We start from the raw sequence: 27,905 nt of genomic DNA on the forward strand, positions 1-27,905 counted from the left end.
GAGTGTCCCTACAACATGAAAACAAAAGGGAACCAAGTATTCTTCGCGCAAGAGCAACCCTTACTGTCCGCAGCAGCGGGCTCCGCCCAGCCGCAAGCCGACGCCACTGCATCATCCGGTGGTTATAGAGGTAACCGAAGAGGAGGGAGAGGCAACAACAACAACAATCGGAGTAGAATGCAGTATGACGTTAAGGGGCGGCCAATAATTCAATGTCGGGCCTGCAACCAATGGGGCCACTTCACTCGGGAGTGCCAAAATACTGAAACCCCCCAGAGCCTGTGTAGATGGTGAGGCCCCGGTGACCACGATGACACAAAATGTCCTAAGCCGGGGGTGAATCTGCTCAATATTGAGAAGATGGGCGAAGACAAAGAAGTATTGGCGATCACTCGTGCGCAGGCAAAGAAGACGTATCCCGACCCCCACACAGAGAAGCAAAGACTGCGGGAGGCGAAGGCCGACATTGAACAGGAGATGGCGGCAAAAGGACGGAAGGACACGGAGATGAGGAGTCCCTCAACCCGCGTGAAAGAGGAAAAGAATATTATTGGGCAAGTCTTGCAAATGGAGGTACCGATAAAGGTAAAAGACCTTCTAGACTCCATGCCACATTTGAGGACTGCCATCCTTAGCAATGTGCTAAGCACCGCACACGTACCTTCGAGTGCACCACAGGTGAAGGTTCCCATCAGCCCTTCGACTGACCCGATGTTACTAGCCTTGAACAGTGGTAGACACCCAGCCGTTGTAGAAATGGGCATCCTTGGGACCATTCTAAAGGACACCATTGTGGACGGAGGTGCTGGGGTGAATGTACTACCAGAAGAGACATGGAAGAGGCTGGGGAAACCCACCCTGTGGCCATCCACATTTAATCTGGTAGGAGCCGACCAAAACGGCATCAAGCTACTCGGCATATTGATGGCCCAGCAAGTGACAATTGGTACGCAACCCTTCCTGTTAGATTTTGTAGTTATTCCCTTGAAAAAGAAAGGCTATGACGCCATCCTTGGGAGAGTGTGGTTGATCACCGCGAGGATGAACCATAACTGGAAGAAAAATACACTCTCCATGGAGAAGGGAGGGTGGAAATATATCATTGACCTGCGGACCCAAGATGCCAGCGAAGAGCTCGCCTCTTCCGACTCAGACTCAAAGGACTCTAATAAATGGGAAGGGGGTCCCAATGAAAGCAAGGGCAAGAACGCGATGGAGCCGAACAGTGAAGGGGTGCTCGAACTGGAGGGATGTTCTGAAGATGAGGTGTGCTCACTCAACGGGCTCTTCCATTGGCAAATGGAGGACTACGAACGTTTTCCCTGCAACATGTTGCAGATAGAGGAGCCCGCTGATCCGGAGGTCTTCCCTCCGGAATACAGATAATATAAGGAGGGGGAAGCCCGAGTCGATAAGGCACCCGCACATCAGTTCGAGAAAGACAAGCCCATTCAATTTGAAGAGTCCAAGCTGAAGGCAACAAACCTAGGAAAGGAGGAGCCACGGAATATATTAGTCGGGGATGACTGGGATCCCGTGCTGAAGACAGCGGCCTTCAAAATATTTCTGGAGTTTAAAGACGTCTTCGCATGGACATATAAAGACTTGAAGGGGGTACCTCCCGAACTGTGCGTGCACCGCATCCCGTTGGTACCCAGAGCCCGGCCTGTACGAAAGAGAACGTACCGGATGAACTGCAACTATGCAACGCGGGTGAACGACGAGATAGAAAAAATGCTGGAGGCCGGTATCATTTTTAAAGTACAGACAAGTGAATGGGTGTTGCCCATAGTCATTTCATTAAAGGAGGCTAACCAAATAAGGATTTGTGTGGACTTCCGATGTCTCAATGCAATTACGATTAAAGACCCTTTCCCAATCCTGTTTACGGACAGCACACTGGAGGAGGTGGCTGGCCATGAGATGCACTCGTTTATGAATGGATTCTCCGGATATAACCAGATCTCAATCGCCGAGGAAGATAAACTGAAGACCACCTTCGTGGTCGAAGATGGTGTCTATGCGTACAACCGGATGCCATTCGGCCTATGCAATGCACCTGCAACATTCCAGCGAATTATACTACACATATTCAACAAGATGTTGGCAGGAAATTTTAAAGCCTTCCTCGACGACTGGTCCATCTATAGCGGGCAAGATACGCATTTGGTAGCCCTCAGAGAGTGCCTAGAGAGATGTCGAAGGGCAAGGCTAGCCCTTAATCCAAAAAAATGTCGATTTATGGTACCACAAGGCAAATTGCTTGGGCACATTGTATGCAAAGCAGGTCTGAAGATGGACCCAGACAAAATACGAGTGATCGTGGAGATGGAGCCTCCTACGGATGTCACCGGGGTAAAGTCCTTCCTGGGCCATATCGGCTACTATAGAAGGTTTATAAAAAACTTTGCACAAATATCCCACCCCTTGGACAAGCTTACTCGCAAGGGTGAGCCGTATACCTGGGGGACCTCGGAGAATGAAGCATTTGAGGAATTGAAGACGAGGCTGGTAGGTGCCCCCATCCTCGCGTACCCCAACTGGGATAGGGAGTTCCATGTCCATGTGGACGCTTCAAACTTTGCGATCGGTGCCACACTGGCCCAAGTGGGAGATCACGGTTTGGATCATCCCATCTATTTTGCCAGTAGACTGTTATCCAAAGCGGAGAAAAATTACAGCACAACAGAATGGGAGGCATTGGGGATGATCTATATGGTACAAAAATTCAGACACTATCTGTTGGCGACACCGCTCACATTCTACGTAGACCATCAAGCCCTCATGTACTTGGTCAACAAGCCGATAATTCAGGGAAGGATTAGTCGATGGCTACTCTTGCTGCAAGAGTTTACGTTCACCATTATCGTGCGGCCTGGGAAAAGCCATGTGATAGCGGACCAATTATCACGCATAAAGTTAGGAGAACCAGCGAAAGGGGTGAACGATGATTTTCCATATGCCCACTTATTCCAAATTGCTGCATTGCCATCATGGTACACGGCCATCGGGGAGTATCACTCTACTTCAGTTTTTCCGCCAGGCATGCTACCAGGAGAACGAAGGAAACTGATTTTACGAAGTCGAACATTCCAACTGATCAATGGACTGTTATATAAGATGGGACCGGATCAAATACTTAGAAGATGTGTGATGGAGGAGGAGGTGCCAGGAGTTCTCCGAGAGGCGCACGAAGGATCGGCGGGGAGACACATGGGACCGGACACTACTACACGGAAGATGCTACTCGTGGGCTTGTGGTGGCCCACACTATATAATGATGCTCGAGAATGGGTTGTTGGTTGCGACACGTGCCAAAGGGCTGGGAAACCATTGAAGCGAGACTTTATGCTGCTCAACCCTTCGCACGCACGGGAATTATTTGAACGATGGGGGTTGGACTTTGTCGAACCACTCAAAGTCAACCATGCTAGGCGGTGCAGATACATCGTGGTAGCCACGAAATATTTGACTAAGCCGGTGGAAGCACAGGCCCTACCCGATAACTCGGTGGTGAGTACAGCCAGATTTATTTATGAGCAAATCATTACCCGTTATGGTATCCCCATGCAGCTGACGAGTGACCGAGGGGGCCATTTTGTCAACCATGTTATTAAGTTGCTCACCACAAAATTTAAGATCTTCCATTCTCTGTCGAGCCCTTACTACCCTCGAGCCAACGGGCAGGCGGAGGCTACGAACAAGATCCTTGTAGGAGTCATTTATAAGTCGTGCGGGGTCGAAGGGGAGGATTGGGAAGAGAAGTTACCCTCCGTGTTGTGGGCTTACCGCACGACGTACAAAGTGACTACGGGACAAACGCCCTTCCAACTTATGTATGGGCACGAAGCAGTGGTGCCCGCCGAATTCATGGTACCAAGTCTTCGTATTGCCATAGAAAATAGACTCGGCGATATGGAGAGCCCGAGGGAGCGACTTTATGCTATGAATAAACTTGATGAGAAGCGAATGATGGCTCAATGGGCAACCGAGACAACACAGCAGAGGAGGAAGTTGTGGCATGATAAGCATCTAAAGCGAATGAAGTTCACCCCAGGACAACTCGTGTTGAAATATAATGGGCAAAATGAAATTAAACCTGGGAAATTTAAAGTGAGGTGGCTAGGACCTTACAAAGTTCGCGAAGTCGCAACAAATGGATCGGTTCGGCTGTGGACGTTGGACGACCGCGAAGTGACCAAAGCCGTGAACGGGTCCAAATTGAAGGTTTACCACGAACGGAGGGAACCTGGACCCTCCAATCAGGGTCTTTGACAATATTTCATTAAAAAAAAAGGAACGACGGTGGACCACCGTGCGGTGGCAACACCGACGGTGGAACCACCGTGCGGTGGCAACACCTGCGGTGGGACCACCATGCAGTGGCAACACCTGTAATGGGACCACCGTGCAGTGGATACCACCACTACTGCCGCAAGGAATAAAGGGGCAGGAGACATAAAACACAAGACATACACGCAGCAACCCCCGCCAAACGCAAAGACACACAAACACGCACTCTGCCCGATAACGCAGCGCGCAAGCACAGGGAAGGGATACACAGCCATCCAGGAGGTAGTTAAGGTGGTTACGCAACTGTACGGCTGTAACCAAGAAATCAGTTACAGGGGAAATTAATGGAGTCGGCTGGGAAACGGAGTTGGAAGAAGCAGTTGCAGGCTTCCTCCAGTAGCAGTCAGATGGATAGAAATACCAGGGTCCTGTTGTCAGGCGTGCGTGTTGCAGGCAGCACAATGGATGCCAGCACAAGTCAGAAGAAAAAGCAGAAAGCACCACAACCTGCCACAAGTGGGAAAAATACATTAATGCCTCAGAATATCACCTTTGAGGGCCTGAATGTGTCGGAATGCCGGAAATGGTGGCAGGACACTCCCGACGATGATTTGGTGAAGCAGAACCTTCGTAAGGCAGAAGTGGAGTGGGCTACTTGAATGCCCGTGTTTCCTATCCGCGAGTATGAGGGTGCCCTACGGTTCATGGTGGACACCTTTGACAAAGACACACTGACAAGTACTTTTGAGTATCTCGGGAGGGATGTCACCATATCCTTCAAAGCGGTGGACTTTACCAGAGTATTCGGCATCCCAGGCAGGCAGGGCAGGAAAATAGAGTTGAAGGCTAAGAAGATGAAGCGTGAGGAGAAAAGAATATTGGATTAAATTAATATCCAGAAACTTGACGACAGCAGAGCTGGACAACGTGGCCAATGCCACAAAAGGACGGGGAATCCGTAAGACCTTTGTTGCAGAGGGCCACTGGCGATGCATAATGGATGTCATTAAGAGCAAGTTGACGGGATCTGGTAGGGCGTCGGACATTGCCCTCCCTCAGATTATGCTCATGAACGGACTTATGAACGGCATTGTGTACGATTGGGCTGCGTTGCTAGCAGAGCGAATGTATGAGTTCTTGACGATGCAGCATCGCACGTTCTATGTGCCCCACTATGCCATAGGACTATTCTTGGAGGCCACGCGGGTAGCAGTGCCGGAGGCAGAGTTGGAGGTACGGTCGCATGGACCGTTGGCAGCAGGTGAGCCTCCTATCACGTATTGGAGACACCTTGACATTGGGCACTCTTCCGCGAAGCGGAAACGGATGGTAGATACGGCCTCAGGGGAACCTGATAGTGGGAGGGAGACTTCCAGTAGTACAGAGGATTCAGAAGCGGAGGATGAGGAGGATGATAGCAGCAGAGCGACAGAGGAGAGGGTCCTTTTTGCCCCACCCTTGCTACCGATGGGCATACCTGTGATGTCATCTGGAGTAGGAGGCACCTTTATTCCGGCATTTGGGCAGAGCCGCACGCCAGTTGCACTTGGCCCAATCCCGCAGTAGGTAGCATCACCTCCGCAGGATCGAGCACCACCTTCGAGACCGGCCCCAGCCACGGAGGCACTTACTGAGGACATGGCAGAGTCGCGTACGGAGGAGTTGCTGCATCGAGTAGTGGTAGATGAGGAGCAGGGACTGAGGGAGGTGGTTGATACGGAGCCTCAGGTGCGGTTGGATGTTGTTGGAACTAAGGCAGTGGTGACCGTTTCTGCCTCCTTGTTGGGGAGCCCATGACTATGGCGACACACACTCCAGTCGTAGAGATGCAGAGAGTCCCGGGGATCCCTAGTACAGACCCGTCGGTAGTGGCTATGGAGAGCTGGCTGACTCAGCGATTTCAGATGACAGTGGTACCACCTATAGGAGTAGTTGTATTCTCACCTTGTCGAGAGACTCGCGCTGAGGTAGTAGACTTGGACGATCCCTCTGGTGAGACACATGTACCTACAGTTGGGAAAGAGGCAGGAGAGGTCGTCTCTACCATCCAGGAGCAGGGGGATGCTATACCTCCAGTGACGGAGGAGGTACCTTCATACCAACAAGATGCGGCTGTATCACGTCCACCAGAGACTTCTAAGTTACTCCTTGGCGCTCTTACACAGAGGCCACTTCCATCACGGTCACAGCCTTCAGAGCAGGAGGGGGAGGACATTGAGGCCTATTTAGTTGACATGGTGACGCAGGGTAGGCGAGTGGTGGCCACGGCTCAGACATGAGTATTGCAGCAGGTTGTGGTGGAGTTAGAGAGGGTCCTGCAATTTATGCGGGCGGGCTGCCCCGCAGCCTTTGCTGCATGTTTTGAGTCTCCGGGATGGCCGACTACTCAGACGGATGAGAAGCTACAGGCTTGGATTGTGCGTGAGCCCATTGTGGAGAGTCGGGTGATGGCAGTCGTCCGAGAGATTGAGCAGATCTACCGAGACGCCTACTATGCACTAAGGCGTACGCAGCATGAGTCTGCGGTCCGCGAGGCTGCTCGAGTCGAGTTGGAGAGGGAGGTGGCCACTCAGCAGGCCTCGTGGGCAGCAGAGAGGGCCCAGTTGTTGGCACAGCTTGAGATGGCCCGAGCAGAGAAGGCTGAGGTGGAGACTCGCCTTTCGGCAGAGCAGAGTGTGAGGAGCCTCGTGCAGCAGGAGTTGGATGTCGTCACTACCGAAAGGAGCTTGTTGCAGGATCAATTGGTCTGTATGACGGAAACAGCGGATACGAAAGAGAAGGAGTTGCTGGAAGCCGCGCATATGGTGAAGACGGCTTTGGAGAAAGTGTTGGTGGCGGAGCGTGATGTGACTACACGTACTCAACAGGTTTATGAGCTCCGCGCCTGCTTGGCAGCCCAGACACCGGCATCTCAACCTTCTACTTCAGGGACGCTTCCCCAGCCCCCTCCTTAGTTTTGTCTTGATGTATATTTTGTATGGGTTGCATTGTCTCCATTTTTGTTGTTAGTCGTCGGAGACGACTTCTTTTTTTGCGGGGGGATGATGTTGTCGGGAAATATGTATATCTTATGTTTTGGTAGTAATGTTATTTGTTAGTAGTTAGTTAGCTGAGGGGTAGGTAGTTGGAGTCGCAACGGTTGTGTCACACCCCTTCGGCTGTTATATATTGTACTACCTACGGGTATTGAAGGATGTGTTGTTGACGACAGATAATACTATGAGCATTGTATATACTCTGAGTTATTAATGGAAAGCTTATTCTCGTATTCATGTTGTCATTGCATTGTTTATTTCTGCGTTACTTCTGTACTCTTTCTGTTTACCCAGTGAGGCAAACATCAGAGGCATCTTGCAATAACACCCAGGTCTTAGTACTAATTTGTACTCATCCCCTACTCTCATATTTTCGTATTTTCAGCCTCATGCATACACATACTTATATCTGCATATGCATATATATATTTGCATATGCATATATATATCTGCATATGCATATATATAACTGCATATGCAAATATATATCTGCATATATATAAATATATATATATATATATATATAACTGCATATGCAAATATATATCTGCATATGCATATATATATCTGCATACTTATATCTGCATATATATATATATATATATATATATATATATATATATATATATATATATATATATATATATATATATATATATATATATATATATATATATATATATATATATATATATATATATATATATATATATATATTGCATATGTATATGTACATATATATATATTTAGATATATATATATATATATATGTATGCATAAATATATAAGATATCAAATTTATATATATATACAACTATATATATAGATATATATTCATATATATATAGACATATATGTTTATATGCAGACATATCCAGATCATATTTTCATATGCTATCCTCAATTGACATAGTATATGAATAATAAATTGTATTAATAGATATGTATACATGAGCATAGATATATATATATATATATATATATATGTATTTATATGCACTCATTTCTTTAGAATCATAAAATTGTATATATATTTATCTATTCTCATTTGTATATATATATCCATATATACATTTATATATACATTTATATATGTATTTATATGTATTCTTACATAGCCTTCTCTTCTATTTTGATTTAAAACCTCTATTCCGGTGGCATATATAGAGGCATTGATTTGACCTTCCTTGTCTCACGCGCTAGCTGTGATCAGTACGCAGAGAGCTAAATAAAACGCCATCGGTATTAATTACCTTGATCTCGGAGATCGTCCTTCATCATTTTCTTTGCATCATGACCCTTCATCCCTCCCTCTCTGACACTCTTAAGCGATTAAATAGGTCTTTTTCAAGATAGCAGAGCTGTCTTTTACGACGCTTTTCTAAGCACGATTACTAAAGTTGTGGCTTCTTATATCTTTCTCTGTAGTGCACTCGGTCCTTCCAAGCTAATTTGGGTTGTCCGATGATCTGGGTGAGTTGGGCTCATTATGGACACAGCGCTGAGGCTAGTTGGGCTTAAGAGACAAATGGCATTTATAGGGGACATCAAAGAAGATAGATTGAAAGGTATTCTTGTCTTCCCTATTGTCCTGGTTATTCTAGTGGTAAAGAAAATATTGGGGGAAGAATATATCAAGAATGATGACCGAACTAGGGCCAACTCTGATCTAGCTGCAATGTTTCTAGCGGTGGCCATGCACTTTGAGAAGGATAGGGAGGTGGTTATGAAATTATGCCGAAGTGTCTTTAAGAAGGAACTGTTGGGCGAATTGGATAGGGTTGTCATCAATGTGGATGAGGATTTAACAGTCCCTAAGCCTCGAAACTATGACAGGTTCACATGGAAGAACAAACCGGTGCCAAGATTTCCAATCTTGGAAATAGAAGATGAGGCTGCCTTTGCGGCCTACAATCCGATAAGGCAGCGAAATTTCTTCTTCCTCATGTGGCTTATGCATGTTAAAAAACCGCCTTGTAATAAATGGCTTGCTAACTATCTCGAAGCAGAATACATTGAAGTAGTCCCTGAAGATGTAGAGATCCCCTCTGCCCCTGCACACAAACCAGGAGAATCCTCTGTCAGTTCAAGGCCGTCGGCAAGCAAGGCTCGGTTGAAAAGGAGTCGGGCCTCTCCTAAGTCCTAGGACTTACTCTCTTTCTGCAGGGCAGTTTTTTGCTTTTCTTTTGGTTTAGCCTTAACTATATCGTCTCTCTTGGCTCCAGTAGGACACCTTTGATACATAATGACTACTTTTGCTTTAAGTTCTGTTGAAATCAATATAGACATGTGGATGTTTATGCTAATATTATATTTAACTTAGCTGTGTTGTTAGTTTGTTTATTGTCCAGTTTTGTGCTTCTTCCGCATCAAACTTAATTAATTGTCTTCTCTGTTTTGGGTGCATTCTCAAAGTTCTGCATATATATATATATGGTTGATATAGCCGGCCCAGCATTTGGGTTCAAGCGGATGGTTTTGTGAATATATAGATTCATGTAGATATATCCAAAATGTGGTTTATTCACCCTCTCGACGCTTGCTCTGGCATGATCCCCTGCATGCCTGTCTTTGCTCTTAATCAGAGTTCTCTTTCTTTTATATGTACACACACACACACACACACACACATATATGTATGTATGAATATATATATATATATATATATATTATGTTTTGTATATATATTTGTCTTTACCCTCTCGTCCTTGTAGGTAGATATAGGTTGGGATTCTCACTTCCTTTATCAATCTTCAGGTATATATATAGCTTCACACACTTAATGGGATTGAAACTTCTTTGAGTGATTATTATGAGATTTCAATTCTTCAAAGAGGATTGCTTATCCTTTCTTTTTTAGTTCCTCGGCTTTGTAAATGATCTATTTGACTCTATGATATAAAAGGTGTTTTCCTGGAATGGGGATGGGCAAGTTTACTTCTCACAATATTATTGTAACCTAGGTAATCTTTCATCTTGCAGTCAACATTAAAAGGAATTCTTTGTTGTCTGAATATAAAAGATGCCCTGGTTGTAATAGCAATAGTGGAAAGTGTTTTGAAAGCAATTTTATATGAATGTTGTCTTTTTATATATATAATTGGACTAACAAATCATGAAGTGGTATGCTGTAGGGTTGTGTTGAGATTTTATTTTGCAAGTCTTTTAGGTGACAGTACTAGCTAGAAGCCTGTGAATCAAGATAAATGAGGAAAGATTCTATAGAAATTGGAGGCAGAATGACGATAGGAGCATCCATGTGATGGGATACTTTCATTACAATAGTTAGAAGAGAAGAGCACTTGGACATGTATGAATCTGCTTAGTCCAGGATGAAAGACCTAAGATGAAAATTATGTAATTTTTTTAAATGTTGTAGAGTTTCAGGATCATTATTTGACTGGACTTAATGTCTCAGGCAAGGCCAGAGGTTTTCTCTTATCCGCTCTTTCCTACCAGCACCCACACTGAACGGAGATTGTAATCTTTTTTTTATTAATTAATAAAATAATTTGGCTTCGACCTTTTACCGATCAAAAAAAAAATTCCCTTTACAAATGACCAAAAACATTAAAACATGTAATAGGGAAATAAAAATCTCCATTACATCTCAAAATCACTTAAGTAGGAACTTTTGAAAGAAATTACAGGTTCTTTTTAAACTTATAATTTTAAATTCAGTTGTAATTTGTCCAAAAAGTTCCTACAACTTAAAAGACATAAAAAGCAAGGGGGAAACAAAAAGTAAGTTACAAGTGACAAGTTTAAAATAAACTGCACTTGTAATTGTTTTAAAATTTCCCTACAACACTGAAACAAGAGAAAAATAAAACTTGCAATCAAAGGAAAATTTTACACCTGCAGTCAACGAGAAAAAACCCGAAATTGAAGAAAAAACATAGCAAACGAACTCAGAATGCGATGAAATTTGAAACATGGATCGAGGATTGACTGAGGATTAAGCCAGTCCAAGGGCGAAGCAAAATTTTGCCTCGGGAAGCATGCCTTAGAGTAAAATTTTCATTTTAAAAAAAAAAAATTAAAGGGGTTGTCTATTTTTGTGAATACAAAAATACGGACAACACACCCGAGCCATCCGCCTCCCCATCATCGTCCCCTTCGCCTGAATCCTCTACTTTCTCAACTAAAACCCTAGCTTCACCCACTCGCCCGCTCAATCGCTCCTATGCACCATGTTTGGAGCCTATTATTGCCTATCCTCTTCATTGTTGGTCCAACTTCCTTTGCTGACTTATCTTCCTCTAGCATCTTTACCATTTTACTTCTGCAAATGTGATTAGGCCTCTAGGGCTTTTTGTAGTAAAAGCAAAGCTTTTGTCTTCTTAGTTTGTTCTTGCTACCTTCATGGACTCTTACATTGGAAGAATCATTTTCATTAACTTTTGCTCTCTCTCTTTCCAAGAAAGGTTTCAATTTCTTTTCACAATCAAATATCACCCTTCTAACCAATCTCCTTTTAACTGATAGTTAACTGATAGGATAGAAAACAAAGACTGTGGTACATCATAACTTTCATTAATGGACAAAACCATAATTATTTGTATAACTGCAATAACATCATTATCATGATCTTCCCTCATTGAAGCAAGGAAATGGTGAAACATGTGTATTAAATCATGCAATTCCAAATCTATCATGAGGTTACTCAATCTGATTCTTGCAAATGTTTTTAGTATGGTGACTATTTTAGGAAAACCAGGGTATTTAATATCGCCAAGATCTCGGAAGCTATCCACAACTAGTTGCATTACCTCTTTCATTATATCATCATCATAAGGGACAAGAGGTGTTACAATCCTCGTGATCTCACTTAAACAAGAGGTAACAATCAACTTATCTCCTCTGAATGCCTCAACCACTTGTGTTGATTCAAGGTAGTCAATGTAAGAGTTAGAGCTATATGTATTGCTTCAGAAGGTGACTTCTCAACACAGATCAAGCAGTCTTCCACCTGTTTAAGTGTGTTCAAGACATCATCCCTCGACTGAAATTGATTACTGAGCTTGTTGTTTGCTTCATAGAGTGATCTCACCAATCATTTTATATCTTTCCTTGCGATGATTCAAACTGAAATCAAATTTTCTGAATTACCCAAAGGCTGGCAAGAACTTCTGCTCTGATACCACTGTAAGGTCCCGACTGATTTATACCCAACTTTTTCCCTTTTCCAATTCACTTGTTAATTGATTGTTTGTTTCAATTTGCAAAGATTCAGTTTACAAGTTTATATTCAAATGCAATCATTCATTCTGCAAGAGAGTTAAAGTTGAAATATTGCTAACTTCTGAAATGAAGATCAGAATCGAACTTTGACATTGCGTAATATTCATAATTAAAATTACATGGAAAGAATGTTAACAACCTGACCTCACTTCTGAATTATCTAATCTGAATATACAATGTATCCAACAAGACTTCCATGCACTAGCCAAGAATGAAACAGAAGATGTATATTCACCCAAAGAGTTTGACCCTCTTCTATTGCCAATATCAATCGATGTAAACTCCATTAGCCACAATAATCTTGTTCCTTGATAAGAGATGCCACTATATGCTCCAGAATGCTCACACCAAAGGGAATTAAGATATGCCAATGAACAGATTTCCAGCAACCTCCACCACTCACACATCCAGCTTCAAGGAGACAAACTAGTCTTCACATTCTTCTTGGAATAATATGGCCCTGAAATAACACATAGCTGCCCATATTTCTGTATCCAATCTATGTGTTGCATCTTGTACTCAGCAATTGATGCCCACAGCAAATATAACGAAACGCCTCTGTATTAATGTATTTCAATCGTCAAATAGAGCGGAGTCAAGCAGCAAACAACCCACGAATTGCTTACAAATTCATACACTAAGACAGACAAGCCTTTCGCCTCTGAAAAATCACCATTCCTTCGTCATATTTGAGGAGTACAATAGAACCCGACTTCCCTTTGACGCCCTTGCAACTGACATCTGGCTCATGTCTAAACACAAGCCATCCCAATAAAATGATGGTAATACATGAAAACGACCCTTATAAGGGTCACAATTTGCCCCAACAACTATTCGCCTGAAGCAAGGAGAGAGATATGGAAGCTAAAGACAGCAATACACCTAGTTTGAAGCTTGAACAACTTCTTTTTCTGCCCTCAAACTGTTTTCATGTTCTCAAGATTTGTCCTAGAATTGGCAGCCATTTTGAAACGCCTAATATTTCTTTTCCTTATCGTCCTTCATTAACTTTGTAGTGTTCAGATTAATCATTTGCTCAATATATTTTGAATACATCAGTCACTTCAAATGAATAACTAATAAACGACATCCATATTTCCAGGAAAAATGCTCATAAGTCAAGTTCCAATTATATAAAATTACATCACATTGATATTCAATATAATATTGCAAAAGAATGCCATATTAACATTAAACCTCCTTGCCCTTAAAATTTGTCTCACAATGAGACTTTACAAATTTGATAACCTATGTTCTCAGAAATACCAGAGATGAAATCTATAGAAACCTCTGTCAGTTTCCAAATGAAACCTCCATAACATGAACTTTAAAGCACACTTGTGAATTCTGGAATTCATTCACCTCAAAGTCAAACACCCAAGGGTTTCCGCCCTAGGGCTACTGAACCAAGAGCTAGAAGCTCTCAAAGCTCTTCCAAGAAAATAATAAACCAAGCATGCCAAAAGACTCCCTCATTCCTCCTTTTATAACCTTTCCTAGAACTTTCCAAAAAGAATATAATTATAATTTATTTTAATAATACAGTGACTTTTAATAAATTCCCATAATATAAAGTCACTTATTTAAATAGTTGAGGAAGTATTTAATTAATTTAATGACCCTTTTAAATAATTAAAATAGTTGTCATATAATTTATTTATTTTTTTGACTTAAATTTGAACATTTAATTATTTTTGAAGGTCAACAAAAAGGGGACATTACATGGTTGCCTTTCTACGAGTTGTCATCATGAAATAATATTTTCTAAATGGGTAAAAAGGCTGGAACACCCACTGCCATTTCGTCTTCTAATCAATGAAGTTTATCTCAACTGCTTAAAGCTTGGGAGACCACCTTTATTTCACTAATGTGGCATCAAATTTGTTTAAAATCTTTAGATTGAATTCTTGGAGACTGGATCTGTTAAAATTTCTTTTATTCAATTTCTTCCGGATTATATTTTGATGGTAGCAGTTAGAGAGAGAGTGCAACTACCATTTGTAGTATTGCACGCAGTAGGTTAAGAAAAGAAAAGAAAAGGATGAAGAGCATAGCCACCTGATGCACAGCATAGATAGGAGAAAAAATAATATAAAATAACAAAGAAAACGACAAGAGGAACCCCTGGAAGAAACTGTGCAACAGACATACAAAATTTTGAAATTAAAAGATCAGAAAAATCAACCTTGTCCAAAGAAACATTTTCTTCCAAACTTCTGGTGATGCTCTTGAGGAGAACTTAGCGTTTTTTTTAGAAGCTTCATAATCCGTTTTTTCCATTTAAAAGCATATACAGCAAATTCAAGCAAGAATATCTTGTTTTGCATAAGGCATGAAAAGTGGGCAATGAATTTTTTAGGAAGATTGTTTTAATGTTTTAAATTTTTATTAAAAGATGTCTGCTTTTTTGGAAAAGAGAATTCTTGGGGGGCTTTTTTCTCAAAAAGAAAATTTCTTTTTTGAAAAACATTCAAAAATAAATTAAAATGAGGGCGCAAAGGGGGACAACATGGAGCGGAGGGTTTCCTTGTGAAGGGAATTTTTAAGAAAGAAAAATAGTGAGAGGGGTTGTTTTCAAACAAAAATAACATTTTGTTTCATAAACATTAGGCAATAATGGAGGAAACTGACCTAACCATATTAAAATACGACCAGAATATTTAAACTAAACCAGATAAGAGTGAAAACATGATCTTTCAGATAGGTTATATTATATGAGAGAGGAGGGTTTTTCATATACATAATTAAGGAATAGGACTCGAGAGAAACAAAAAAGAATATCAGGAAACAATTTGAAGAACGGAATGAAGTCATTCAAAACATTAAGTGATTATTTTATGAAAAAACAATGAAGGCAAGAAAGAAATGGAGAGAGGAACAGAAAGTGATATAGGAGAAAGAGGCCAAGGTTTCAGGGAAAACCTAGTCTGTGAAAACGATAAAATTATGTTTAAAGCACATGTCCAAGTCCTCAAACTTTGATTTATACAACATGCCAACAGCCTACTTCATTGTAATACCAACCTGGGAAAGGTGACTTTATTGGTAACACATACAGGGACAACAGAAATAGAGATGTTTACAGTAATTTTGGCAATTGAAGAGTTTTTAGCCACACAAAGTAGAGGTGGATGAAACAGTGAAAGCTATAATGGAGAAAGTCACTACAGCATCACAGACAAAGAGGCAGAAATAACGACCATGATTATTTCCATGGAAGTGCAGGTGGTAGCACTATAAAAATGTGTCAAAGATTAGAAGCCTTCGAAACCCTTGTTGGAGGCTTCTGAAGATCTATCAGTAATGTTTTACCTGAATGCATTCGTTTTAAATTGAATATGAAATCAATTTCTACCCAAACATGACAGATGATATTTTATCTCTACAGGTACTAGATCCAGACAGTGAATAAAAAGTTTGCTATACTTAATGCGCACAAGACCAGAGAATCATTGGCAAGCAGCAAATAGTTCTTGGGTGTCTTCAAGGAACAAAGGATTTGAGGTTGAAATACAGGAGGAACAAGGACTTCTTACATGCATATGATGGTGACAATGTGGATGAGTGTCAACAAACTGAATATTTAGTGCATCGTGGAACAGTGGCAGAGGCTTGGTATTAAGAATAAACTGGATACAATTGCAAATTCAACAGCAGAGCCAGAATATATAACAGCTTGGATGCTTCAAGGGAGTTTGTATATCTTCACAGGATTCTTGAAGACTTGCAGACTTTACAAAGTAGGTCAACAGCATTGCATACAGATAATCAAATTGCAATAAATATGACAAAAAAACTGGTTCTACATGCAAAAAGAACACAATGATGTAAAATCACTATATAAGAATGTTGTTTACAAAGAAGGTAATTCAGCCTGTTTGTTGTCCTACAAAAGAGAAAATTGCATATATTTTCACTATTGGCAGGACAAAGTCAAGTGCAAGAAATTTAGGTGTCTTCTTGGAAGTGCGGCAAAACCGAGAGTTTGGATGACAGATGACTGTGTTAGGTATTTACTCCACAACAAAGTTAGTTTAAGTTTTAACCATTAAAAAAAATTAATAAAGTGTAAATGAGGCATGTATCTCATTTGAGAAACCCTCATATTTAAAATTTAGGATATTAGAGAAATAGGAAAAATAAGACATTAGAATGCTAAAGGAATATGAAAGGTTGTGATGGTTGGCTTTCTACAAATTGTCATCCTCATGCAACATAATATATTTTTAATGGGTAAAAGGCCTATCAACAAACACTGTAATTTATTTATTGATCAGTAAAATTTGTCTTGTTGACCAAAGCTCAAGAAATTTTCTGCATTTTGCTCATTAAACAATACCATGCATCAATAGATCCTTGCTTATTGCCATCAATAAGGAGGAAGTAAAATAGGACTTGCCATTAATATGATATCAAGAACCATATAGAGCAATCATTTTAGTAGAATTTAAAGCATTAAAGAGATAGAAAATGCTGATGAATATGTTAGCAATTACTTATGATCAATGCATGCAATACGTGCTCTGTATAGCAATGAATCACACAAGAAATTTTACATTTCCATATAGAAATGTAGATTTCACTTGATTGATTGGGTAAAGTGTAAACAAACAATTTAGATCTCCTAACAAGAAGCTTGCAGTTTCACAAAAACCATATGTTTTATTCAAATAGAAAGTACTTATGCCGAGATGTTTAAGAGATAGACACTCACATCAACTATAGCACTTGCTGCTTCATTTAGTGCAGGTGAAATATCGACCAGATCACATCTAATTCATCAAGGCTGAAACCTTAGTGATAAAACTCAAACAATCCACAAGTCCTAGACACTAACCAGAGTATATGTTTAGACATCTAAAAAAGTCCAAGAAATGTTGCAATCAAGGGTGTTGACATTTCACAAACAACAATTAAAAAATTATGAATTAATCAGTATATTGAATCATTTCACAAAATAGCTAATCATAAGACACATGGTAAAGGATATATAAGACAGTTATTTGTAATGTTTGCACACAAGGCTGTCATGTTTTTACAATTCGCCTACAATTATCTAGATGCTGATTTTCCTTGATTTCCAAAACTGATAACTATAGTTTTCCAACAAATCTAGATAAACACAGAAGCATATTTATTTGGATTCTATAGACTACAGAAGTTTTAACAAAAAATATTAACTTAATTACAAAATTGTGAATACCCTACTACTCCAAAAAAGTATTACATTTTGCAAATATACAAATACTGCCAATCCTGTACCATTGTAAAAAGAAAATGAGTGTTTTATAGGGTAGGGGGATGTCAATTCATATCTTTTTCCTTTATAGCTGTGTCTGTCTTTGCCATAAAGCATATTATGCATAGAGTAGGTAAAATCTACCAACATGTCGACATTAGGGGGAACAGCTCCTGCTGTCTCTTTGCACTAAGATGGACAAATCTTGTCACCTAGAAACAAGTGGAAATATCTCCTGTTATTATCACTCAGAACTTGTGGCAGCAAAGGATTTAAGGATAAGATTAAGCAGGCAGACAAGATAATGGCTGCAGAAGAAGTCTCTTTATCAAAGCTAATTAGAGCCGCGATCCAATAAAAACTAATTTTGGATGGAGGACACAGAAATCCTAATAAGACAAAACGTAATCATGCAGGTCCTCCTTGTTAATGGGCTAACATTTATAAGGTTGAGAGGGCAATGGCTTAGTGAAAACTCTCCCCATGAAGGAATGTTTGTAATTTCCCCACTTTGAAATAGAATCTAATGGTAAATATTAATAATAAAATTAAAATTCAAAAGAATAAAAAATAAAATTAAAATATAAATATAAAAGAGTATAATTAAATATTAAGTTAATAAATAGTCCAAAGGCATAAAATGATAAGTTGTGACTCTCCCAAATATGAGGTATAAAAGGGAGAAGAGAACTCATTTAAAGGGGAGGAGAATTTGGGAATGAGAAGTGCAGATCTGATTGTGAAAGGTTGTGTCCCTTTCAAAGGGCAGAAATAATGAAGACTCGCACTCTTTCAAAGGGGGCTAATGGTGAAAGGGTGTGTCTCTTGCCAAAGGGCATACATGATAAAGAGGTGTGACCTCGCCCTCACATTGTGAAAGATCCCTGCCAATTCTAAACTGAATTTTTTCTGAGTTTTGATGCTGCTAATTGAAGTTTAAAATGGTTTCTCTAAGGTTTTATGCTTATGTTTTGTTGCCAATGCTTGCATAGAGTTTAGTTGTGAATGGACGCCAAAGACATAACACTTGAACCATAAAATGAAGGAATATAATTGATTGGTAACTAAAGTCAGAGTTATGATTTTTAATAAACAGCAATACAATAACTTTCAGATTTAAGAATTCTAATTTACCAAGCAACAAATAGCATACCAAGAGTCCAACACCCATTCTGGAGAATATTTTATTAAAGGATTGAAGAATGAAACAATCTAAGGGCTTCCAGCTGCTGCAAATGGGCCCAAATGGTTTTATTTGATCCTAGGAAAATTACCAAAAACAAAAACTGGAATTCCACTAACTTCCACCACTGGCTCCCAGGAGGAATTATTCAGACTACTGATCAAGACAATATATTCCTGTTTAACCAATAAAAATCACTGAAATGCTGATGTGCAATGCTGATCATGAGAAGTGTAGGAGATTCAAGCCCTCTAATGGCTGGAGCAATTGTATCTAGCAACCTGGAAGGGCACCGAATGGTACTGCTACATATGGAGGCTGTACGGCTGCCCTAGGAAATGAAATATCTACCTTCTAAGTCTGAAACCCTCTCCAATCTGCATATAAATTCCCTGTAGATGCTGAAGTAAGTCTGAATTGAGGCCCAATTAGGAATTCTAGGTGAATTCCTCCATCCTATGAATTGCAGTCGTCCAATTTCACCTGTCTTCAAGGATTTTTCATTCCTCAAAGTTGCTATGCTACTGAATTGAGTTGCAGAGCTCAAATTCCAAAGTTGATTGTAAAAATGATTTCCAAGATGCCAAAATGAATCTCCTCACCACACTTTATTGCTTCCCTAACCCTAATCGAACTTTTTAGGGTTCTCATGCCTTATTAATAAATGAAATTTATTTAATGATTATCCCCTAGCAAATTCGCCCAACTTGAGGGTCTAATTTGTCATTGAGTTTGCCCACCTTTTAAAAACACTTTATGCATAGGGGTGTGTGCCATGGGGTACTTTTTAAAAAACTCAATTCAACTTTGCACTTTATTTCATAAAGTCACTTTAATTAATTATTTTTCTATTTTTAGAAAAATTGACTTTATATTATAATAACTGTTATCACAAAAGCTTGCACCCTTGCTGAGCTATCAACTCAGCAACCTTGTGAAACATGGAAACAACCTCGAAGTGTGGGATCTTGCGTAAGGGGGTTGAATCTTCGGAGAAGGCCGGCTTCCTTCTCAATCCAAGTGTAGGTGTTGAACCAACTCAACACTTCAAATCTTACTTCTAAACCTATCCTTATAGCTTGCAGAGGAAAAGAGAAGAGAGAAATGCTTAGAATGAAAGGAGGTGATGCACCAAGATAAGAGATGTTTCTCTCCCCACCGGAAATGGCACAAAGAATCAACTGAAATACCCAAGAGATGCACAAACTTCAGTTGCATGAATGACCTCAACGCACGTATGGAGGTTAGAACTTGCTGAATGTCAAGAGGGGAGAAGGTTTCTCGCAAATCACAAACAGAAACAGGTTAACACAGCATATATGTGAAAGCAAGCCACAAACATACACTTACAATGAAGGTAAGAACACATACACAACATGCATAAGTTGAAGTAAGGCAAGAATAATGATTTAAATTCATTATAAGGCCAATGGCCAAACTTACAGTTGCAGAAATGCAAGATAAATACAAGTCTTTAAGAGAAGTGAAAGAGCATAGAGTAGCTCAAGCCAGCAGGGAGAGAACCCTTTACAACGAAGAATAACAGCCTCATATAGAAAATTGCTTGCAAGAGTTGTTGGAGCATTAAAAGCCTTCAATGTTCATCACACCATCTAGAAGTGTTGCAAGCCAAAAGGAAGTTGGGATGACCTAGGCTTGGGATTTCAAAACCTCGAGGTTCCGGAGTTTCGGGGAAGAGAAGAAGAGGCTAAAGAAGGAACTTCGGAACCTCGGGGTTCCGGAGTTCCGGGGAAGAGAAGAAGAGGCTGAGAAAGGAACTTCGGAGTTCCGGAGATCCGGCAAGACAACACTTCATGATTCCATTGCTTTTCTCCTTGATCAACTGGGGCAGCGCTGGTCCATGGATCGTATCTCTAATCGGTTCTCGCTGATGGACCAAGGGTGTCATAAAATGACAACAATAACATTATAATATCACATAATAACACTATCAAGTGCCCAAGTGTCAAGTGTAGACCCCCATGTGCCATCGCTATCATCTCCTATCCACTGAATTCACATACAGAGATAGGTAATAGGCAAATTTCTGCTCCTGAGTGATCAACTAGGAAAGAGGGAACATTAGAGTCCTCCCTTCCCGGGAAGGCTTGCCCTCAAGCAACTGCAAAGGTGGATGTTGAAGTATCATCTCTCCTTCCCATGTGCCATCCTCTATAGGCAAGTCCTTCCAATGTACCAAATATTCCATGATCACTTTGCTCCTCAACCTTCTCTCCCTCATGTCCAGAACCTCTGTCGTAATCAAAATCAATCGGCCCTCCTCATCCAAAGGAGGCAAATATGATGGAATCATATGCTGTCCCAAAGCCTTCTTCAAACAAGACACGTGAAAGCCATTATGTATCTTTCTCTTAGAAGGTAACTCAAGCTCGTATGCTACCTCTCCAATCCTCCTCATAACTCTATATGGGCCATAAAACTGAGGCTTCAGTTTCTTTTCCCTACTCCTCTTGAGAGTACTCTGCCTGTAGGGCTGCAAACGCAAGAATATCATGTCACCCATCTCAAAAGTCCTCTCAACACAGTGTCGATTTGCATACATCTTCTGCTAGTTCTGTGCATGTTGTATGTTATCCTTAAGTACCTTGAGGATATCCTGATTATCCTACAACCAATCCCAAGCTCTAGGCGCTCTGCTATCACCCAACACCAAATCAACAAATGATAAGGCATCATAACCATACAGGGCTCGAAAGGGAGTCATACCAATGGACATGTGGTGCGTAGTATGATAACAATACTCGCCTAAATACAACCAACGCACCCATGCTCTCTGCTGACCTGAAACATGGTAACGCGGAATCTCCTCTACCCACTTATTGACTATCTATGTCTGTCCATCCGTCTGTGGGTAGTAACTAGTACTAGGGGTCAACTTTGTACTTGCAAGACGGAATAGCTCCTGCCAAAATATACTCATGAATCTGCTATCCCTGTCACTAACAATGGTCCTAGGAAGTCCATGGAGTTTGAACACCTCGCGGAAGAATAACTCATCCACCTGAGATGATGTGAAGTCAGCGGCAATAGGGAAGAAGTGCGCAAACTTCGTCAACCTATCCACAACCACATAAATGCAATCCTTCCCTTGGACTCTCAGAAGACCAGTGATGAAGTCCATCAAAATACCTTCCCATTTCTGCTCAGGACCAACTGGGAAAGTATGCTCTGACTTGTTTTGTTGACAAGTCATACACTCACGAACATAGTTCAAGGACATCATCCTTGAGACCCTTCCATTAGAATGTCTCACGTACCTTCTTGTATGTCTTCAAGTACCCAGGATGTCTTGCTCATGGTGTGTCACGAATGGCACATAGAATTTGTTCCTTCAATTTCGATCCAGGAACTAAGTAAATTTTTTTTATAGTATATCACATCGTCAACCACAGTGTACCTATCATCCTGGATCTGTCCATCCATAATCTCGCATGCAAACTGATTCTTGGAATACTCAACTAAAAGCTGAGACTTCCAATCAGTTGAAATCTCACTCAGGGAACATAGGGCAGCAACTGAAGGCCTCCTAGAAAGTGCATCAACAACAACATTTTTCTTCCCCTTAACAAACTCAATGTCAAAATCATATGCCTGTATCTTCCTAACCCACTTTTGTTGGCGCTCGTTAAGTTCCTTCTACTCCAAAAAGTATTTCAGACTATTGTGGTCAGCTCTCACCACAAACTTCCCACCCACTAAGTATTGTTGAAACTTCGGCAAAGCATGCATAACGGCAAGCATATCCTTACCATAGGTGGAGTACAATCTCTCATTATCCCTCAATTTCCTACCCTCATAAGCAATGGGGTGGCAGTTTTGCATAAAGACCACACCTATGCCCTCTCCTAATGCATCACACTCGAGAACAAAGGGCTGAGAGAAGTCTGGAAGAGCTAAGACTAGATGCATGCTCATAACCTTCTTGAGCCTATCAAATACACTTTGTGCCTCATATGTCCACCTAAAAGCACCCTTTCGTGTGAGGTCTGTCAATGGAATTGCAAGCTATGAATACCCCTTCACAAACCTTCTGTAATATGCACATAATCCTAGGAAACCTCACAACTCTGAAACATTCCTAGGTGGCAGCCAATCAAATATTGCCTGTATCTTCTCCTCATGGATCTTCACTCCATTAGCGCAAATCACATGCCCCAGGTATAACATCTCTGTAAGTCCAAATTCACATTTGGAGATCTTGGCAAACAGAGACTAAGCCTCCATAATACCAAAAACCTCATCCAAATGCCTCATGTGCTCCTCCCAAGTCCTACGGTATATCAAAATGTCATAAAAGAATACAGGCACATACTTACACAACTGCTTATTGAACACATGATTCATGCATGACTGAAATGTAGCAGGTGCGTTAGTGAGACCAAATGGCATCACTAAAAACCCATAGTGTTCGTAGTGGCATCTGAATGTTGTCTTATGGATGTCCTCTTCACAAACACGGATCTGATGCTATCCTGATTGAAGATCAATCTTTGAAAAATACACTGCACCAAGAAGCTCATCTAGTAACTCATCTATGCATGAAATTGGATACATGTTCTTAATTGTTTTCTTATTCAATGCACGGTAGTCAATGCACATGCACATAGTGCCATCCTCCTTCACCAGCACCGCAAAAGAAGCAAAGGGGCTAGAACTAGGCCTGATGTCCCATGTCCAATAGCTCCCGGATGGTCTTCTCTATCTCATCCTTAAATGCCTTAGGATAACGATAAGAAACCATAATCACAGGCTTGGCGCCCTCCTCTAGCTCTATCACATGCTCAGAACTACGGTCAGGAGGTCTCCCACAAGGAAGATCACCAAACACAACACCATGCTTGTCCAAAACAGTCTGGACATCTATATGATATGGCTACTCATCAGGCAAATCTTTACTCCTAAGTGATCAACTAGGAAAGAGGGGACATTACACATTGAGGGATATAAAGGAAAGGAATCAAAAGCATCCAGTGGGGATCACCATCGATCAGATCAGACCAGAACTGTTATAAAGTTAAAGGCAGTAACACCTTGTTCTTGGTGGTATGCATGGGGATGTGCTTAATATGTATGCGTAATATATGAAGCCTGATAATGTTCTTATGCAGAATTTAGTAGTATTATTAATATAGACAGAATGAATCTGCACTAAAACTTGAAGGAATAAGAATCGAAGAAGGGAAGAATACTCCAGCAGAATCGAAACACATAAAAGGGCAAGCAAACTGTAAGAACTTTCCATGATTGCATTAATAGGCACAAGCCAATCTGGCAGTTTTCCTTCCTGGTTATACAGAACATCTGATCGTTAGAATAATCAACCATTGTTTGATAATTAACTTACTGAATAATAATTAGGCATTACATAGATATTAAAGATCAATATTATACTTCTGTAATTACTACTGAATTAAGAACATGGTTGCCAGTAATTGTAACAGATATAAGTTCTTTACAATTTATATATATGTAAGTATTTACCCAATCATGGTAAGAGAGGAAGGGTCCCTAAATAGGGGGAACAGTGTTGGGGTCACCCCTAAGCACGCCACCACATATGTATGGCAGGGTCCACATGAGGCCAAAGGGGGGCGAAGGTGCTCTGCCTTTGGGCTTATGAGGGCTAGACTTAGGGCACCCTATTGGGGTAAATCCTTATCCTCTCTACCATGGTGATGGATGGAATTATATGAGTGGGAGAAGGTGGCTTGAATGAGGGGGAACGGTTGTAGGACAACCTATTAAGTTACTCATCCATGGCTTGATTGAGGGGGAACGGTTGTAAAGACACACTATCAAGTTACCCATTTGTGGCTTGATTGAGGGGAAATGGTTGTAAAGACACCCTATCAAGTTACCCATCCTAGCTTGCTATGATTGGGGTTCATTAGTTAGTTAAGTAATCTTGTAATCAATTAGTAAGTTATGATCTATATCTCTACATATACTGCTGTTTGTAATTAATAATTGCTTTAGGTTTCATCATAATCAATCATTCTTTACTTTATGTACCATAATCAGTCATTCACTACTTTAAGTATCATCATAGTTAGTTGTTTGTGATTAATATTCACTTATATAATATAATTTGTAGGTTATTTTCTAACTTGTTTGCAGGTTTTCCCCTTTTAAGGAGATAAAGGTACCCCCCCTCTAAGCCTTCCTTATTGACTGAGAATTATAATCCAGGGCAAACTAGGGCACTTTACAAAAGGGGACATTACAATGTTCAAGCCAAACTTTGATTCAGCTGCAAAGGTAAGCATGGACTTGCTGGTGGCAGTGGCATGATATCAGACAGGTAAGGCAAGGTAGATATTATGTTCTTTGCTAAGATCTACATAAGAGAAGTTATAGTTTTCTCATCTCTCAGAAAACTAGTTAAAACTGTGGAAGGAAAACAACTCTAAGGTGATCATTAATGTCATCTTCAGGAGAGGCTGCCCTAGCTGGGGTTGCATTCAATCGTGCCAAATAAAATTTCCCTACATAAACCCTTTAATTTTATTGTTTCATTCATAATAGGACAGGAGAAAAACAGATTGCAGTCATTGTAGCAAGCTAGGGGAGTTGACATGATGATGAGAAGAAGGAAAACGCTCAAATCATTCAAAGGTTATTCCAGAATCAATAATCTTCCTGCCTTCATCAATCACAACGTGCTAGGAGTATGAATGCTTCACATTGATATATTATGGTAGCCATTGATCTGATAAATAGCTAATCGGCATATAAGATAAAATTTGGGCATTCGTAAGGTGGATTTCATGGTGAGATAGTTCTCTTCACACAAGTGCAATCATAACTTCTAATCATAGATAAAAAAAACCAGACTCAGCAATAACACAATTGAGTCAAACTTTATAAATTTTGGGACTCAGCAAACTTGTCAAACAGCTAAAAATACACAGATTTTTTAAAATATTCTCCAAAAACATGCTTATTACTTTAGTGATGGAACTTACTACTGATTTCCTTCATAAAAAGATCAAATTTAGAGTTTAATAAAAATCATAGACCAAAAAACAATATGACTTCAAGTTTAAATACCCACAACATCTCTGAGCAGTATAACATGGAATATCCACAAAGAAAACAGCACTAGTAGACTGCAACAAAGCCTAAAATCAGATGTTCAGGACTACTATAAAGGCATATGACGAACATTATATATATTTCAACTGTTGTAACAAGCAACTCAAACCCTTGTTTTCTGCTATTTCAAGAGGTTAAAACCCTGCTATTCATGGAGAAAAATATGCTTTTTAAAAGGGTCAGAATCACTGTAATTTTTTTTGGAATAACCACTGTAAAGTTTAAAATTCCAGCACCTGTGATTCCTCTATGCAGCAAACACAGAACTGTGAATCCTGTCCTTTTACACAAAGCAAGCCATCAACAACCCCTCAGCACACATAGCAAGCAGTCAAACAACCTGTATGCAGAAAATGACCAGCAAAATGTCAAAATTTTGACATGAAAATTCATTTTTTTGAACCCCAGCCAACTTTTACCCTAGAGTAATGAGTTTTGCTCCTCTCCCATGATTTCAACCTGTTTCTCAAAATCAAAATTGCAAAATTGGCAAAATAATATATAGTGATCGAAGGTTCTGGGAACCATCAGTCCTAAATCCCCATGGAAGCCCCAACACGTCAGTGTTGTTGAAGACAATAGGCAAACTAAACATGAAGTTCGCAGGCTGGAAGTTTGAGCACTAAGGCATGAAGTACGCATCAGGTCTGAGGCATGACACCTGACTAGGACAGCAGATGGAATAAGGTGGCGGTAGGCATTTTGCCCAACCCCTGATATGTAAGATTGAGCCCAACGAGAAGGGAAAGGAGAAGGAAGCAATCAGTAAAGAGGTGTATAGGGGGTTGTGAAATTTTAATGCACCCTTTCTGTTGCTCAACAAGCCAACCACCCAACCCTTGACAGTAGCACATATTAGATGAAATGTGTGCGACTAAAGCAAGATACAGGCGGGAAAATGAAATGGAAAGGCCATGCACGCACAAAAGACCGTAATCACGTGTTTCATGCAGCACTTCTCTTCTGCACCCACATAAACGCTCAACCTTCAGATCTTTGGCAGGTTCAGGATGATTTAATGGCATTTTTTTATGCACAATCTGGGGAGAAGCTGTACCATACTCAATTTATTATTGCGGAAATTCTTTTATGACATCCCTTATCTTCCATGCGCATTTTCAGCAAGTTTTTTTCAGCAATCTAATCTATTGGTTGGTCATAAATGAATCTCTCACGCCTCCTAGACGATCAGATTTTATTAATGTGGCTGCATTTCTTTGGGCTGGCTGGCAGCTAGTGCTTTTCTTGTCTTGCCACGTTTCTCATTTTTCTGGCTTCCTCTTTCTGAAAAAAAGGCACATTTCTGCTCATTGTAAGGGGTTCTTCCTTCATTTTCTCTTCCAGAGATATGCATGTTTTGCAGCTATGTAATTGTAAACAGGTTCTAAGCCTCCATGTCAATGAAAGCTAGCATATTTTACCTCTTCTCGCATTTTCCTTGTGCAAATCCTTTGCCTTCGTGGGCCCATGATCACTTCTATATTTCTATGCATATATGTTGTGTGATATTTGTTTGTGAGGACCATTTGTGCATCTTTTCCCATTCAATAATGTCAAACCCCTTACCTTCATATCTGCCTCTAGATATTTTGACATAGAGAGCTATGTGAGTTTCCTTGGTAACTTCATTGATGTTATGTGCTGTTAGTGGGCAGGAAGACACCATTTCTAGGTGCATCACCACCCTTTACCTTTCATGCATTTCTTCTCCCCTTTTCACTAGCAAGTGATAGAATAGGATTAGTCAATAGGTTTATTCAATGTTGAGTTGGTTAAGCACTTTGCATCTAGATTA

At 40.5% G+C, this 27,905-nt stretch overlaps 1 protein-coding gene across 13 annotated transcripts in view; it reads right to left on the bottom strand.

The window, feature by feature from the left end:
* Window positions 1–27,905, bottom strand: part of LOC131075033 (glycerol-3-phosphate acyltransferase 9) — a 337,473-nt gene that overhangs the window by 284,086 nt on the left and 25,482 nt on the right. For all 13 annotated transcript variants that reach the window (XR_009113163.2, XM_058011874.2, XM_058011882.2 and 10 more), the window contains exon 3: window positions 17,287–17,344. Coding sequence is in view for 12 of the 13 variants with exons in the window: in XM_058011874.2 (XP_057867857.2) it covers window positions 17,287–17,344 (58 nt within the window). In the remaining variant the exon portion in view is untranslated. The remainder of the gene's footprint in view (window positions 1–17,286; window positions 17,345–27,905) is intronic.

Source organism: Cryptomeria japonica, chromosome 11 (assembly GCF_030272615.1).
Source record: "Cryptomeria japonica chromosome 11, Sugi_1.0, whole genome shotgun sequence".
Classification (NCBI taxonomy): domain Eukaryota; kingdom Viridiplantae; phylum Streptophyta; class Pinopsida; order Cupressales; family Cupressaceae; genus Cryptomeria; species Cryptomeria japonica.